Source organism: Chionomys nivalis, chromosome 1, assembly GCF_950005125.1.
Source record: "Chionomys nivalis chromosome 1, mChiNiv1.1, whole genome shotgun sequence".
Lineage (NCBI taxonomy): Eukaryota > Metazoa > Chordata > Mammalia > Rodentia > Cricetidae > Chionomys > Chionomys nivalis.
Genome location: NC_080086.1, coordinates 78,407,516 through 78,420,751, shown reverse-complemented (window position 1 = coordinate 78,420,751; position 13,236 = coordinate 78,407,516). Strand labels below are relative to the sequence as shown.

The 13,236-nt window shown below is 51.3% G+C and overlaps 1 protein-coding gene across 8 annotated transcripts in view; it reads right to left on the bottom strand.

Moving 5' to 3' along the window:
- Window positions 1–13,236, bottom strand: part of Elmod3 (ELMO domain containing 3) — a 48,074-nt gene that overhangs the window by 2,468 nt on the left and 32,370 nt on the right. For 5 of the 8 annotated variants that reach the window (XM_057768537.1, XM_057768546.1, XM_057768554.1 and 2 more), the window contains exons 10-12: window positions 4,624–4,700; window positions 4,271–4,398; window positions 1,069–3,006 (exon numbers count right to left, since the gene is read on the bottom strand). In XM_057768537.1, coding sequence (XP_057624520.1) covers window positions 2,804–3,006; window positions 4,271–4,398; window positions 4,624–4,700 — 408 coding nt within the window. In that variant the 3' untranslated portion in view covers window positions 1,069–2,803. The other 3 variants (XM_057768595.1, XM_057768579.1, XM_057768586.1) reach the window with 3 other exon arrangements.

The following is a 13,236-nucleotide window of genomic DNA, read 5'->3' as shown; positions in this document are numbered from 1 at the left end:
GCACAGTGCCAGGCCTCGGCATCGCTTTCAGGCCAGGGTTTAGTTCAAGTCTCACATTCCCGCCTGGGAGAAGACTGTGGCTGAGGATAGATTTCTGTTCAAGCCAGTATTCCCTCAGATGCCCCAATAAACACCCATGAGGCAGTTTTAAATGATTACACGAACCCAGCAACGGAATGTGCCAGAGTCCTTGAGCAGGGCCAGCTGTCCTCTCTTACTCCGCTGGGTTTTGTGTTTGGCTCATCAGCCCAGGGCTGGTGTGTGTGTGTGTGTGTGTGTGTGTGTGAGAGAGAGAGAGAGAGAGAGAGAGAGAGAGAGAGAGAGAGAGAGAGAGAGAGAGGCACCAGTCTATAATGGAGAAGCCCTATTTCTGATCCTTGCTTGCCTGTGAAGTGTGTGTATGAAAAGCACCAGCTTAGTGGAGAGGCCCTTGTTTCCCTGGCCACAGCCCTAGTTCTATTTCTTGTTAATGACAGTATGGAAGAGCAGAGAAAAGAGGGCAGAGAGTGAGTGAGCCAGGTATGGTGGTAGGTGTCTGTAACCCTGACATACCTAGGAGGTAGAGGAAGTGGATCATGCCTTTAGTCTTTGACACACAGTGAGATCAAGGCCAGCCTTGGCTATGTGACACCCCAACTCAAAAGAAACAAGCTAGAGAGAGTGAGGGAGCTGTCACAAAGAAGCCCCGCCCTTTCAGGGCGTGGCGGGAGAGGTGTCTGGGTGAGCCTGAGGCCTGGCAGCAGTAGCCCTGCACCTCCCTCCTGTGTCCCAAGGTGTTATTGCGGCTCTGCGCTGCGTCACTGGATTCTTCTGTCCCACAAGTCATAAAGTCTAATCAAGTTCATCTTCTGATGCTGTGCCAGAGAGCTCGTCTGCGGACCCGCCCTCGGTCTCCCTGAGACTTCCTGGCCCTCGGTCTCTCTGAGACTTCCTAGCCCTCGACTGACCACACAGGGGCACATGCTGGGGAGGACATACCCAGGGATTCTCCCGTGGAAGGCGGTCCTTCCTACCCACAAGAAAAACACTTTTCAGCCTTCAGAGGCCTCCACCCCCAACCCACCCACCAGGAGAACAGACTGCTGAGTTATCCTGAAGCTGTGTGCACCCTGCTCAGGATGAAGGGCCCCTGCTGGGGAGCTGGCTCCCTTACAGCCGGCCCTCCTAGTGTCCCTGCGGCCCTGGGACCCTGTGCTTCCAACCGACGCTGAGGAGCGAAAGGGACAGTAGCCAAGCAAGCACCCAAACTGACTCGGGCCTTGCTGACCTCTCTGCGGCCGCTGAAGATGGGAGCTACAGGGAGAGACACGGTAACAAAGCCTTCAACTTGAGACCCTGTAAATATGCAGAGGGCCAACTGCAGGGCTTTGTCAAGGGCACACTGGGAGGGAGGCCTCTGGAGTGGCCGGAAACAGCAGCAGAGATGGACACAGGCTTCTACAGCTTCACTCGGAAGCCAGAGGAGCCCAGGGGCCTGAGGCTCATGGGTGGTTAGGTGGGGGGCTGGGGTGAGGGAGCAACAGCCAGGTCCTGGAGCAAATGCAGGCAAAGCCTGGGGTGGATACCACACCAGTCAACCCTAACAAGAGCCACCACGCTCACTAGCTAGAGTAGGCAAGAGGTCTCCTGGCCTGGGTGGGCAACTTGGCTTAGTGGGTAAGGAGCTTGCCACAAAAGGAGAGAACCAACATCGCCAGCTGTCTTCTGACCCCCACACGTCAAGTGTGTGCCTCACACCCTGTATCATACGCACAATAATAAAGGACGTCTCCAGGCCTGCACGTGCAGCCAGGGGAACTCGGATGGCAGGCAGCCAGGGTGCAGGAAGCCTCTCCATCTTGGGGCCTGAGGAGTCTGCAACACCACGGCACCCTAGGTGCTAACCTGCCTGGCTCAATCTGGTCCCTGGACAACGGGGTACAGCAAGGTCCTGAAAGAACTGTCTTGGAAGAAAACACTAGATACAACAGTTCCTTTATTCTAAAACGGCTGGTGGGCGAGCGAGTTCCCATCGCCTCTCTGCCAGGCAGATAAACCATTGTTAACCTGGTGCGCGGTCTCCACAGGATCCCCGGCCTGTGCCCATTTCTAAATCACAAACAATGGTGGGCAGGGGGAGGGGGAGAAAGGTGGGAATAAGTGTCCTGGAAATCCTGGTGACTGAAGGGAGGGGCCTGCATCAGTCAGTCGCTTTTTCCTGTGTTGTGCTGCCCCCTACTGGTCGAAGACATTGTTGCCTCTGCCTTTCCAATTCCAAACTCAAGACAGGGGAGGCTGCTGGGGAGTCAGAATCCTAGCAGTCACTTGCTGGGACTCTCTCTCGGTGCGAAGGGGTAGACTGGATGTGTAGGCCGTTCAGACACGGCTGTCCTACTTCACGGCCTGTTCATGCCCCCTAAGATATCGGGGGCCCAACCCTGTGAACAGGGGCCCAGCTGGGAACAACAGACGACTCCTTGCTTCAAAGGTAGGAAGGAGGTTAATTCTAGCTGCCGAATGAGCTATGTTGGTGAAGAAACTTAAGCTTCACCACCCACACGTGGGAGCATCCTAATGTCACCTGCAGAGGCAGGAAGGGTTTGGGCCCAGACACGGTTCTTCAGGTGTGAAAGCTCCAGCAACCCAGGCAGCCTCTCTGGGAATGGTCTCTGGGGTGGGTCAGGTCAACCCTGGTCTCCATAGTGGGTCAGATCAACCCTGGTCTCCATGGTGGGTCAGGTCAACCCTGGTCTCTGGGGTGGGTCAGGTCAACCCTGGTCTCCATGGTGGGTCAGGTCAACCCTGGTCTGGTCTCCGGGGTGGGTCAGATCAACCCCGCGCTCTCGGATGACTGAGACTGCGCGTCACAGACACCTGTGAAGGTGAGGTCCCTGGAGTGAGGACCTTGTGATCCAGAGCACTTCTGTGCCCCCAACAAGGAGGCCTGTCCCTTTGACACCTGGGCTAGGTAAACGTCCAGCGTCTTGAGCAGCCGTTTGGGGCTCTTCTTGGCCAATATTTCCAAGTCTGGAACAGAGGAGATGGGAAACTGAAGGCTTAGGGAGGTCTGGGGTCACAAGGTCTCGAGTCCAATGGCTCTGTGAACACGACCAACCCCTGTCCTTTAGAGACAAGAGGAAAGCAGTCAGCAAAGATGGCAAAACCAGACAGGGCCCAGGGACGGCTTCTCCCTGTGACACAGACCTCAACTCCGTACAATCATTCCAACTGCTAGACCTCAGCTTTCACATCCTTTAGTTTAAAACTTTTCTATTTTATTGTATATGTACGAGGTTTTGTTTCAATGCATGTCTATGTAGCACATGTGCCTGATGCCTACGGAGGGCAGAAGAGGGCACCAGAGCCCCTGGCACTGCAGCTATAGTTGGCTATGAGCCACCACGTGGGTGCCGGGTTAGAGGTCGATCCTCCAGAAGAGGAGCCAGTGATCTTAATTGCTGAGCCGTCTCTCCAGCCATAGGTCTCACGGTTCTGTTCTGTTTGAGACAGGCCTCCTGTAGACCCTGAGCTGCTCGTCCTCTGGTCTCTACTAAGTGACTTGTGCCACCGCACATGGTTTATGAAGCACTGGGTGGGGATTGGGCCCGGGGCTCCTGCATGCCAGGCAGGTGCTTTAGCAATGGCACCACATTCCCAACCAAATGTGGTCCCCTGCAAGAGCAGTAGGCCATCTGAACCAGAGAGCCATCTTGCCAGTCCTGTTTTGTTGTTTCTTGAGACGGTCTTAATATGTAGTCCTGACTTGCCTGAAACTCACATGTAGACCAGGCTGGCCTTGAACTCAGAGATCTGCCTGCACTATGCCTATTGAGCTTTCAAGTTTCGGTTCAGAAGATGTGGGGGTTTTGCTGTTTGATGTGATCGTCAGGAGCCCCTCATGCTCAAGGCTGCAATCCCAGAGCAGGGGGACAGAGGCAGGATTGTAGCCTGGCTACAGTGTGAGACACTATCTCAAAAACAGAAATAACAACTATCAGGCATATAAGGCCAGAGCCCGTCGTGCACACCTGGAATCTTTGTAGTCAGGAGGCAGAGGCTGATGGACTGACATACATTCAAGGTCATTCTGGTCTACACAGCAATTTCCAGCTCAGCCACGGCCTTACAGGGAGACCCTGCTTCTTCGACACACAAATAACAAGCAAGGGAATGGATGCGTTTGGAAGAAAGGGTGGCAGAGAAAGGGGAAAGAGCGACCCCAGGGCTTTCTGAGGGATGGGAGGGAAAGGGAGAGGAGGAGCGGAAATGCAGTTCCACAGAAGGTGCCCACCTTTGAGGACAAAGCCTGAGTCTGAGATAGTCCTCTGCTGGACCCTCCACACGCGTGCCAGGTGAAGGAAGGTGGCTGCGTAGAAGCTGTTCACCACTGGGATGACCTTCTGTCGCCGGTTACATTCCCTGCGGGACGAAGGAGGTGACCTGCTCAGCCACAGTGAACCCGACACACCAGTGCCCTCCTTCCCAGCCTGTCTGGTCACCTCACCCCACTGTTCCCCAAGCAGAGGGGCATCTGGGTCAGGTTAGGGAGGCGAGGTGGCTGGTGCAGGGGGATTATCTGTGGAGAACGGAGCATGGATGGGGCTGGACCAGGCTCTGCCGGTCACTCTGATCCCAGGGACTCACCTGGAGAGACACTCTTCCCTCAGGGCCTGGATGGCAATGCGGGTGATGTTCACAGACATCAAACAGAAAGGGAATTGCTGGAATGGAGGGTCAAAGGTCAGTGGTCAGTCAGCTCTGGCCTTGTGCATCTCCTCTGCCTCGGGTGGCTGGCAGGAGCGGCCGGCTGCCATTACTGCTTCCCACCTTATGTGCCAAAACATTTAACGGTGACCTCGGGCCTGGAATCTAGGGTTCTTATGAGGCAGGTCTAAACTAGCTCTGTATCCCTCTTTTTCATTTTTTTGAAGACCGTGTTTCACAGACCTCATGCTCGACTTAAACTCTCTGTAGCCAAGACCGACCTTGAACTTTTTAATGATGGCGTTTTGTTTGCATGTATGTCTGTGTACCATGTGTGCACCTAGTGCCTGAGGAGCCTAGAAGAGGGTGTTGTGAGCTGTCAGGTCCTCTGGAGAAGCAGTCAGTGCTCTAACCGCTGAGCCATCTTCCCAACTCTTGCTCTGGAACTTCGTCCTCCACCTGCCAAATACTGGGGTCACAGTCACATGCCACCACGCCCAATCTGTGTGGGGCTGGGGGTCAAATGCAGGCCTTGTGAATGCTGAGCAAGACTTCAGCCAACTCAACTCTATCCCATCCCCTTTGTGTTTTGACACAGGGTCTCACTATGAGCCCTGGCTGGGCTGGAGCTTGCTAGGTAGACCAGGATGGCCTCGAACTCGTGTTCCTTTTGGCCATTTTTTTTCCCATTTTCATTTGCCTCCATGCCTGGTGGGTTTAAATAGTTTCGAATACCAAAGCAGGCTGACCCAAACATCTTTTGAGGTTCAGTTGACCACACTCCTGAAGATTCTGGGGTGTGGTTCTAGAATGAGGTGCTGGCTGGGGATCCCTGTGTGCGCAAGTGTGGACTCCAGGCCCAGCTCTCCCACTTCTGAGTGCCTGCTTTGGGCAGGGGCACTGTACCTCTCAGACTCTCAGACTCCAAACTCCTTTGCTGGAGAGGGGACACGCAAGGACAGAACACAATGCTGATCCCGGAAAGCTAGCAACCACGTCGGCATTGCTGCGCGGTGCCTCCTTAGAGGAGACTGATGTGGCCCACTTCCCTCGGGACTGAGCTACTTTTCAGGTTAAAGTGTTAATAGCCCTGGGATGCATGGAGGCTGGGGTCTCTCAGCATCTGGAGGTTTGAGTCAATCCTCTTTTTCTTGAGTCAGGTTTCTCTGTGTTGCCCTGACTGTCTCAGAACTCACTCTATAGACCAGGTTGGCCTTGAACTCAGAGATCGCCTGCCTCTGCCTCCCGAGTGCTGGGACTAAAGGTGTGCGCCACCACTGCCACTACTGCCCTGCTTGAGTCGAATCTCTTTTATCAGGGGCACAATGGGCACCTGAAACTTAAATTCTCTCTTCTTTCTTTTAGAAAATATTTTTAGCTTTACATGTATGGGTATGTTGCCTGTATGAATGTCTGTGTACCAGGTATGCCCGGTAGGTCAAAAGAAGGGGCTACTCTCCCGGGTCTGGAGCTACAGAGAGTTGCAAGGTGCCATTTGGGTGCTGGAAATCAACCTGGGTCCTCTGGTAGCCATTGTTCTTAATCATCGAGTCATCGCTCTAGCCCATAACAGTTTTTCTTAATTATATGCACGTATTTGTGTACATGCATGTATGGGCACATGTCTGTATGGCACGTGTGAAGGTCCGAGGGCAGTTTGCAGGAGTCAGTTTTCTTTTGACTGTGATTCCTGGGGATCGAACTCAAGCCACCGTATAGTGGTGTATCACTTAATAGATAAAGCTGCCTGAAGACCAGAGCACAGAGCAGCCACACTAGTCAGCCCTATAGGCCAGGCGGTGATGGCACACACCTTTAATCCCAGCAGCCACACTAGTTAGCCATAGAGGCCAGGCGGTGATGGCACACACCTTCAATCCCAGCAGCCACACTACTCAGCCCTAGAGGCCAGGCGGTGATGGCACACACCTTCAATCCCAGCAGCCACACTAGTTAGCCACAGAGGCTGGGCGGTGGTGGTGCCTACCTTTAATCACAGCACTAGAAAGGAATATAAAGTGGGAGGAGACAGAAACTCACTCTCTTTCAGTCTGAAGATTTCACAGAGGAAAGAGCTCTCTAGGAGTGTGGCTGCGTTGCTCTTTAGGTTGAACCCCAATATCTGTCTCTGGGTTTTTATTATCTGTGCTGTATCACTGGACTTGGCAGCAAGGGGCTTTACCTGCTATCTCAGTAGCCCCAGCCACGGTTTTTAGGAGTAAACAGACATGGCTTCTGGTTGGCCATGTCTCGTAGACTGCATCTGGAAAACTCCATGTTTTGGAGGTTCCCAGAGCTGGGGTCAAACTTCACACTGTTATTTGTTGTGTTCTAAGACAGGGTCTTACGATGTGGTCCCCACCGGCCTCAACCTCATCAGTTCTCCCCTCCTCAGTGCAGGTTTCACAGGAAAACACTGGAATTGCTAGTCAGGGGTGTGTAGTAACAGCTAGTCAGGGGTGTGCAGTAACAGCTAGTCAGGGGTGTGTAGTAACAGCTAGTCAGGGGTGTGCAGTAACAGCTAGTCAGGGGTGTGCAGTAACGGCTAGTCAGGGGTGTGTGCAGTAACGGCTAGTCAGGGGTGTGTGCAGTAACGGCTAGTCAGGGGTGTGTGCAGTAACGGCTAGTCAGGGGTGTGTGCAGTAACAGCTAGTCAGGGGTGTGCAGTAACAGCTAGTCAGGGGTGTGCAGTAACGGCTAGTCAGGTGTGTGCAGTAATGGTTTGGGAGGCAGAAGGGGATGGCTGAAGGTTAGCAGACATCAGATGGCTCACAACCACCTTAACTAGTCCCAGGGCATCTGATGCCTCTAGCTCTGCAGGTACACACACGTGCGCACACACATACACGTTATATATACACACATACATCATTTTAAAAATAAATCTTTCTTTAAAGTGGATGAGTGAAAATTTGAGGGTAAACAGGATATTTGCATAATTTCAAAGTATTTTCTGTAAGATGGTTATTTATTTGGTTTTACGAGACCAGGTTTCTCTGTAGCTTTGAAACCTGTCCTAGAACTAGCTCTTGTAGACCAGGCCGGCCCCAAACTCACAGAGATCCACCTGCCTCTGCTTCCTGAGTACTGGGATTAAAGGCATGCACCACTATCGCCTGGTCATTAATTGTAAGGGGAAAATAGAAGCTTTATCTAAATGGACATAAACCAGAGGACCCCATCTCAACCAAAGCTAACACCACAGAAGTGTGTGCTCCTTAGTACCAGGCAGCCAGAAAGCACATAACATACACGGTGCCATTCTGCCTCAAATGCATACCTCCAATCTAATTTTGAAAAAAAAAAAATGAGACAAAACCTAAATTGAGGGATATTCCGAAGAATAACTGACCATGGGCCCTTTAATATGTCAGGGCTATAAAAGACAAACAGGCTGGAAGAGATCAGGAGACATGACAAGAAGCAATGATACAAGCACAAGGCCGACAGCAGAAGGTGTGCCCAGAACAGAGGCTGCACAGGTATTCACAGACGATGCACTAGTTAGTCATTCTGTGTGCGTGATCCCCACATCGTTTAGAAGATTACTGGGGAAGTGGAATGATATATGGCGGCTCTTTCTAGCAATCCTTTTGCACGTTTTCTGTAAATTTAAAATTGAAGGGACACAAGCCCACTCGAGCATGGCTCTGGCAGGCCTTGCCCTTCTCCCCAATGCCTTCTGCCTTGCTAAAAACCATTAGATGACGTTCCTAAAGCTAACCACCAACATCTATTCTCTTATTTGGTCACTTCCTCTTCCTGGGGCTGACTACCAAAATCCAGCAATCAAAAGTCCCCTTTGATTCACCTAATTAACATGCTCAATTAAAATTAAACACCTCATACTAATACTGGGTTTCCCCCTTTTCCCCTCACGGTTAATTTTTAGGAGTTTTTATTTAACATCTCTCTCTCTCTCTCTCTCTCTCTCTCTCTCTCTCTCTCTCTCTCTCTCACACACACACACACACACACACTCACACATGCACACTCACGCATACACACAATGTACTTTGAGCCATCCCCCTCGATACCCCACCTTAGCCCGCTCTCCCTAACAAGCCCCTTCCTACTACCGTCTTTTCTCGTACCCACTGCATTTAATCAGAAGTGCTTGTGTGAGCGCAGGCGAAGGGAGTTAGTTGATAGTCATTCTTGACTGTCACCAGAGGGATTATTTCGGTTAGTTAACTGAGGTGGGAAGGCCCACCCTAAACATTGGTGGCACCGTCCCTCGGGCTGGTGTCCTGGACTGAGTAAGAAAGACAAAGCCGGTCGCGCGGCAGCACCCCTGGTCTTCCGCTCCCGCCATCTGAGTCCTTCCTAAACTGTTCTGTCAGGTAATCCGCCATAGCCACAGAACGGTAACTAACACACTTCCACTTATTTATCTTGAAAATACCAGGACTATGGGGCTGGAGAGATGGCTCAGAGGTTAAGAGCATTGCCTGCTCTTCCAAAGGTCCTGAGTTCAATTCCCAGCAACCACATGGTGGCTCACAACCATCTGTAAAGAGGTCTGGTGGCCTCTTCTGGCCTGCAGACATACACACAGACAGAATATTGTATACATAATAAATAAATAACAAAAAAAAGAAAAGGAAAATACCATGGCTAATCTTGTTTTTTTTCTGTTCGTGTTTTCCCTTTTTGAAACGGGGTCTCCTGTAGCCCAGCTGGCCTGGGATGTGCTATGTAATTGAGGATGACCTTGAACTACTGATGTTCCCGCCTCTACCACCTGATCAATGCCTGATCTCACCCAGCTTCATTTTGTTATTTGCCCCTTTCCATGTGGTTCCTCCACCGCCCTTTCCCAGACTCCAGGGTCACGACTGGCTGCCTGCACGCCAAGCCCAATAAAGCTCTGTGGAACCTTGGTCTGCCCCTGTCTCTTACCTTTCCCCTACTTCCAAAATGTGCCACTGTGCTCCTGGCACAGCTCTTGGACTCAATGTGTGATTGAGCTTCTGCTTACTAGCATGCGTTCCTGTGAATAAATATTCACTCTGTCTGTGGTCCTGGCACTCTGCTGGGGACGCAGTTTCCAGGCAGTGCTGTGACACATGATGGCCATTTCCAACCCCTGGGGCTGGAGTGTGTGTGTGTGTGTGTGTGTGGAAGGGTGGTGTGGCCTGCTGTTAAATCATCCTCCCATTTTCCCCTGCTGCCTTCTGAGTCCTGGCGGGACTGAGGATGAGCCTGACTTGAGACTGTGCGGCCTCTCCCTCCAGAGTGCTGGCATCACAGGCGTGTGCCGCAATGCCTGGTTTGTGCCGAGGCCTGAGCGCCAGGCCTGTGGATGCGAAGCAGGCACTCTGCCAACTGAGCCACATTCCCAGCCCCCGCCCTCTCTTTAGAGACACAGCTCCACTACGTTGTAGACTACACTGGTCTTGAACTCACAACAGACCCATCTGCCTGAGTTCCAGAGTACTGGGATGAAAGGTGTGGGCTATCACACTCCAGTTAATTTTTTTTCTCTTTTCTTCTTAAACAGGGTGTCTTGTAACCCAGGTTGGCCTTGAACTTGCTATGAATCTTAGGATGACCCTGGATTTACATGTATGCCCTAACATGCCAGGTCCTGGGGACCTGTAATATCCATTATGCAGGTAAATTGTCACGTGCAGCTTGTGCATGTTGAGAGCGGACTCTTGAGAACAAGTCTCCTGCCTCACACTCAAGCCTGTTTATCTCCAGTGTCCTCCGAGACTCCGTGTCCTGGAGAAGGTTGGCACCCCAGGTCTGGGGGGCGGGGGAAGAGAGCAGCAAACAACCAAGGGCATTAAAGACAGTGCACCTTTGGGACCAGCGAGAAGGAAAACCATTTTCAACAGATGTTACCGTTGTTTGGTCCACAGTATACAACTGCCCGCAGTGGGAACCAGAAGCTGGACGCTCCCCACGAGGAGACCTTGCTTTGCCCGGGGCGATCACTTCAGCATGGGCATTGAAGCAGGGTTCTTCTGGATGTGGGAACTGCCTGATTTTATGAGCATTCTTATTTATTACCTGATGTTATTATTATTATTTTGGTTTTCTAAGACAGGGTTTCTCTGTGTGGCCCTGGCTGTCCTGGAACTCGCTTTGTAGACCAGGTTGACCTCAAACTCACGGAGATCCATCTGCCTCTGCCTCTTGAGTGCTGGAATTAAAGGCGTGCACCATCATGTCCAGCTTATCTTTTTTAAAAATGTTCATTTATTTTATGAATGAGTGCTCTGTCTGCATGTATGCCTTTATGCCAGAAGAGGGCTCCAGATCTCATTACAGATGGCCTGACCATATGGTAGCTAGGAACTGAACTCAGGACCTCTGGAAGAACAGCCAGTGCTCTTAGCTGCTGAGTCATATCTCCAGCCCAATACTTATTCTCTTATTCAAAACTGAAAATATGGGCACCATATAATCTCAGTAGAAAAGAGCTGAACCCAGGGCTTTGTATACGCTGGGCAAGCACCCTACCAACTGAGCTGTATCCCCAAATCTCTAACTTTGATTCTGTACATTTGAAATTTCATGAGAATAACTACTTGTTGTGCAGGGTGGCTCACAGCTGTGATCCTAGTACTTGGAATGCTGAAGCAGGAGGATGGCTATGTATTTAAGGGCAATCAGGAGAACCTGTAAGTTCCGAGACAGTCGGGACAACAGAGTGAAACGCTGACTCAGAAATTAAGAATGAAAAACACAGAACAAGGGGCTGGAAAAGTGGCTCCGTGGTAACGAGCACTGGTTGCTCTTGAAGGACTGGATGGGTTCCCAGCACCTGTCAGGCAGCTCACAACCACCTCTAACTCTAGCTCCAGGGGAGCCCATGCCCTCTTCTGACCTCCATGGGCACCTGCCCACATGTGCACAGATGCACAAATACACATAAATAAAATAAAATAAAATCTTAAAAACAAAAACACAAAATAAAAAACAGGAAAACACACACACACAAACACACACATACGTGCACATGCGCAGAGACACAAACACACACGCGTAGACACACACAAACACATGCTCCAAATGACTAAATCTCAACTTACAATCACCCTTCTTGGCTTCCCTTGGCCACAAAATCCTCTGAAAACTGAGTCTATATTTACTGTCTCAGATTTGTTCTTCCCTTTTAAACATAATCCAAGTCAAGACTCTGCCTCTAACATCTGCTGGAAACGTCCTAGCTGCGGTTCCCAGTGACAACCCGGCAGACCTTAGGTCTTACAGGCCAGCACCATCTGACCCCAGGCCAAGGCCAACACTACATCCTCCTTCCTGTGACTCTGGGGCTTCTGTCTTCTTCCCCCATCTCCTGCTCATGTGACGCTGGAAGTGCTGTCACTCGTGTTCCGGAGTATCTCACTTCACCTTCGTGACTGACAGCCGGAGCTCTGTCAGCACCAAACTCTCAGAATTGCTTGCAGGGCTTCGTAGGACACCGACACCGGCTTCTGAGACACTGGGATGGTTCTCCTCCCCCCATCATCTTCCTCCTCCTCCCTCCCTCTCTTTCATTTCCTCCCCTCTTCTCTTTTCCTTCCTCTCTCTTTCTAGCTATATAGCGCAGACTTGCCTTGAACTTGCTATGTAACCCAGGCTGCTGTGTAACTCACGACAGGTATTTAGTTTACGGTAGTGCTGGGGGTTCAGCCTGTTAGGTGAGCGTTCTCTCCTAGCAACATTCCCAACTCCGGGAAGTTTCAATGTGAGGCCTTGAACTCTTGTCTCAGCCTCGAGTGCTGGGATTACTGTCACAAAGCTCAGAATGTGCACTTATTTAATTTTTATGTGTATTGTGCTTTGCTTGCATGTCTGTCTGTGTACTGCATGCACTCCTGGTCTTGAGGAGGGCAGAAGAAAAGTGTGAGATGCTCGGTCTTTACTGGAGTTATAGACCACTGTGACCCACCATGGGGTGCTGGGAACCAAACTCGGGCTCTCTAGAAGAGCAGGGTTCCTCTGTGTAGCCCTGGCTGTCCTAGAACACCTCTGTAGACCAGACTGGCCTCAAACTCACAGAGATCTGCCTGCCTCTGCCTCCAGAGTGCTGGGATTAAAGGCGTTCTCCATCACACCTTTTTTTCCTTAGTTGTTCTTAGTTTTTTCTTTTTTTTTTTTTTTAAGTCACCAACGTCTTCCTTGTCCAAAGCCTAACCCTGTGTCCATTCCATCAAAAACCACACTGCTTCTACTCTCCTCATTTTATTTCAGCTCTTCTGGAATCCCCTTGTTCCCACCCACTGCCTACCCCAACTAGGCTGGTCCTAAGGGACCTCCCTGGGACTATCCTTCACATGGCGGCTGGTAAGATCCCCTGTCATTGTGCTGCTTGAGCTTTGCAGGACAGGGACAAACCTGGAGTCCACCACGCGCCTGACGGACCTGCCATCTGGTCTGCTTCCTCGGTGGCTTCTTCTCCACTGTGAGCCGTGTTCCTTCTGTTCACCCCTGGCATGCTCCCTTTGTGACCTTCGCTTCTGCTGAGCCCTCTGGCTGGAATGCCAGGCACCCTAGGCACGGGTTTGGCTAACATGACACAGCCTTCCAGACTCAGTT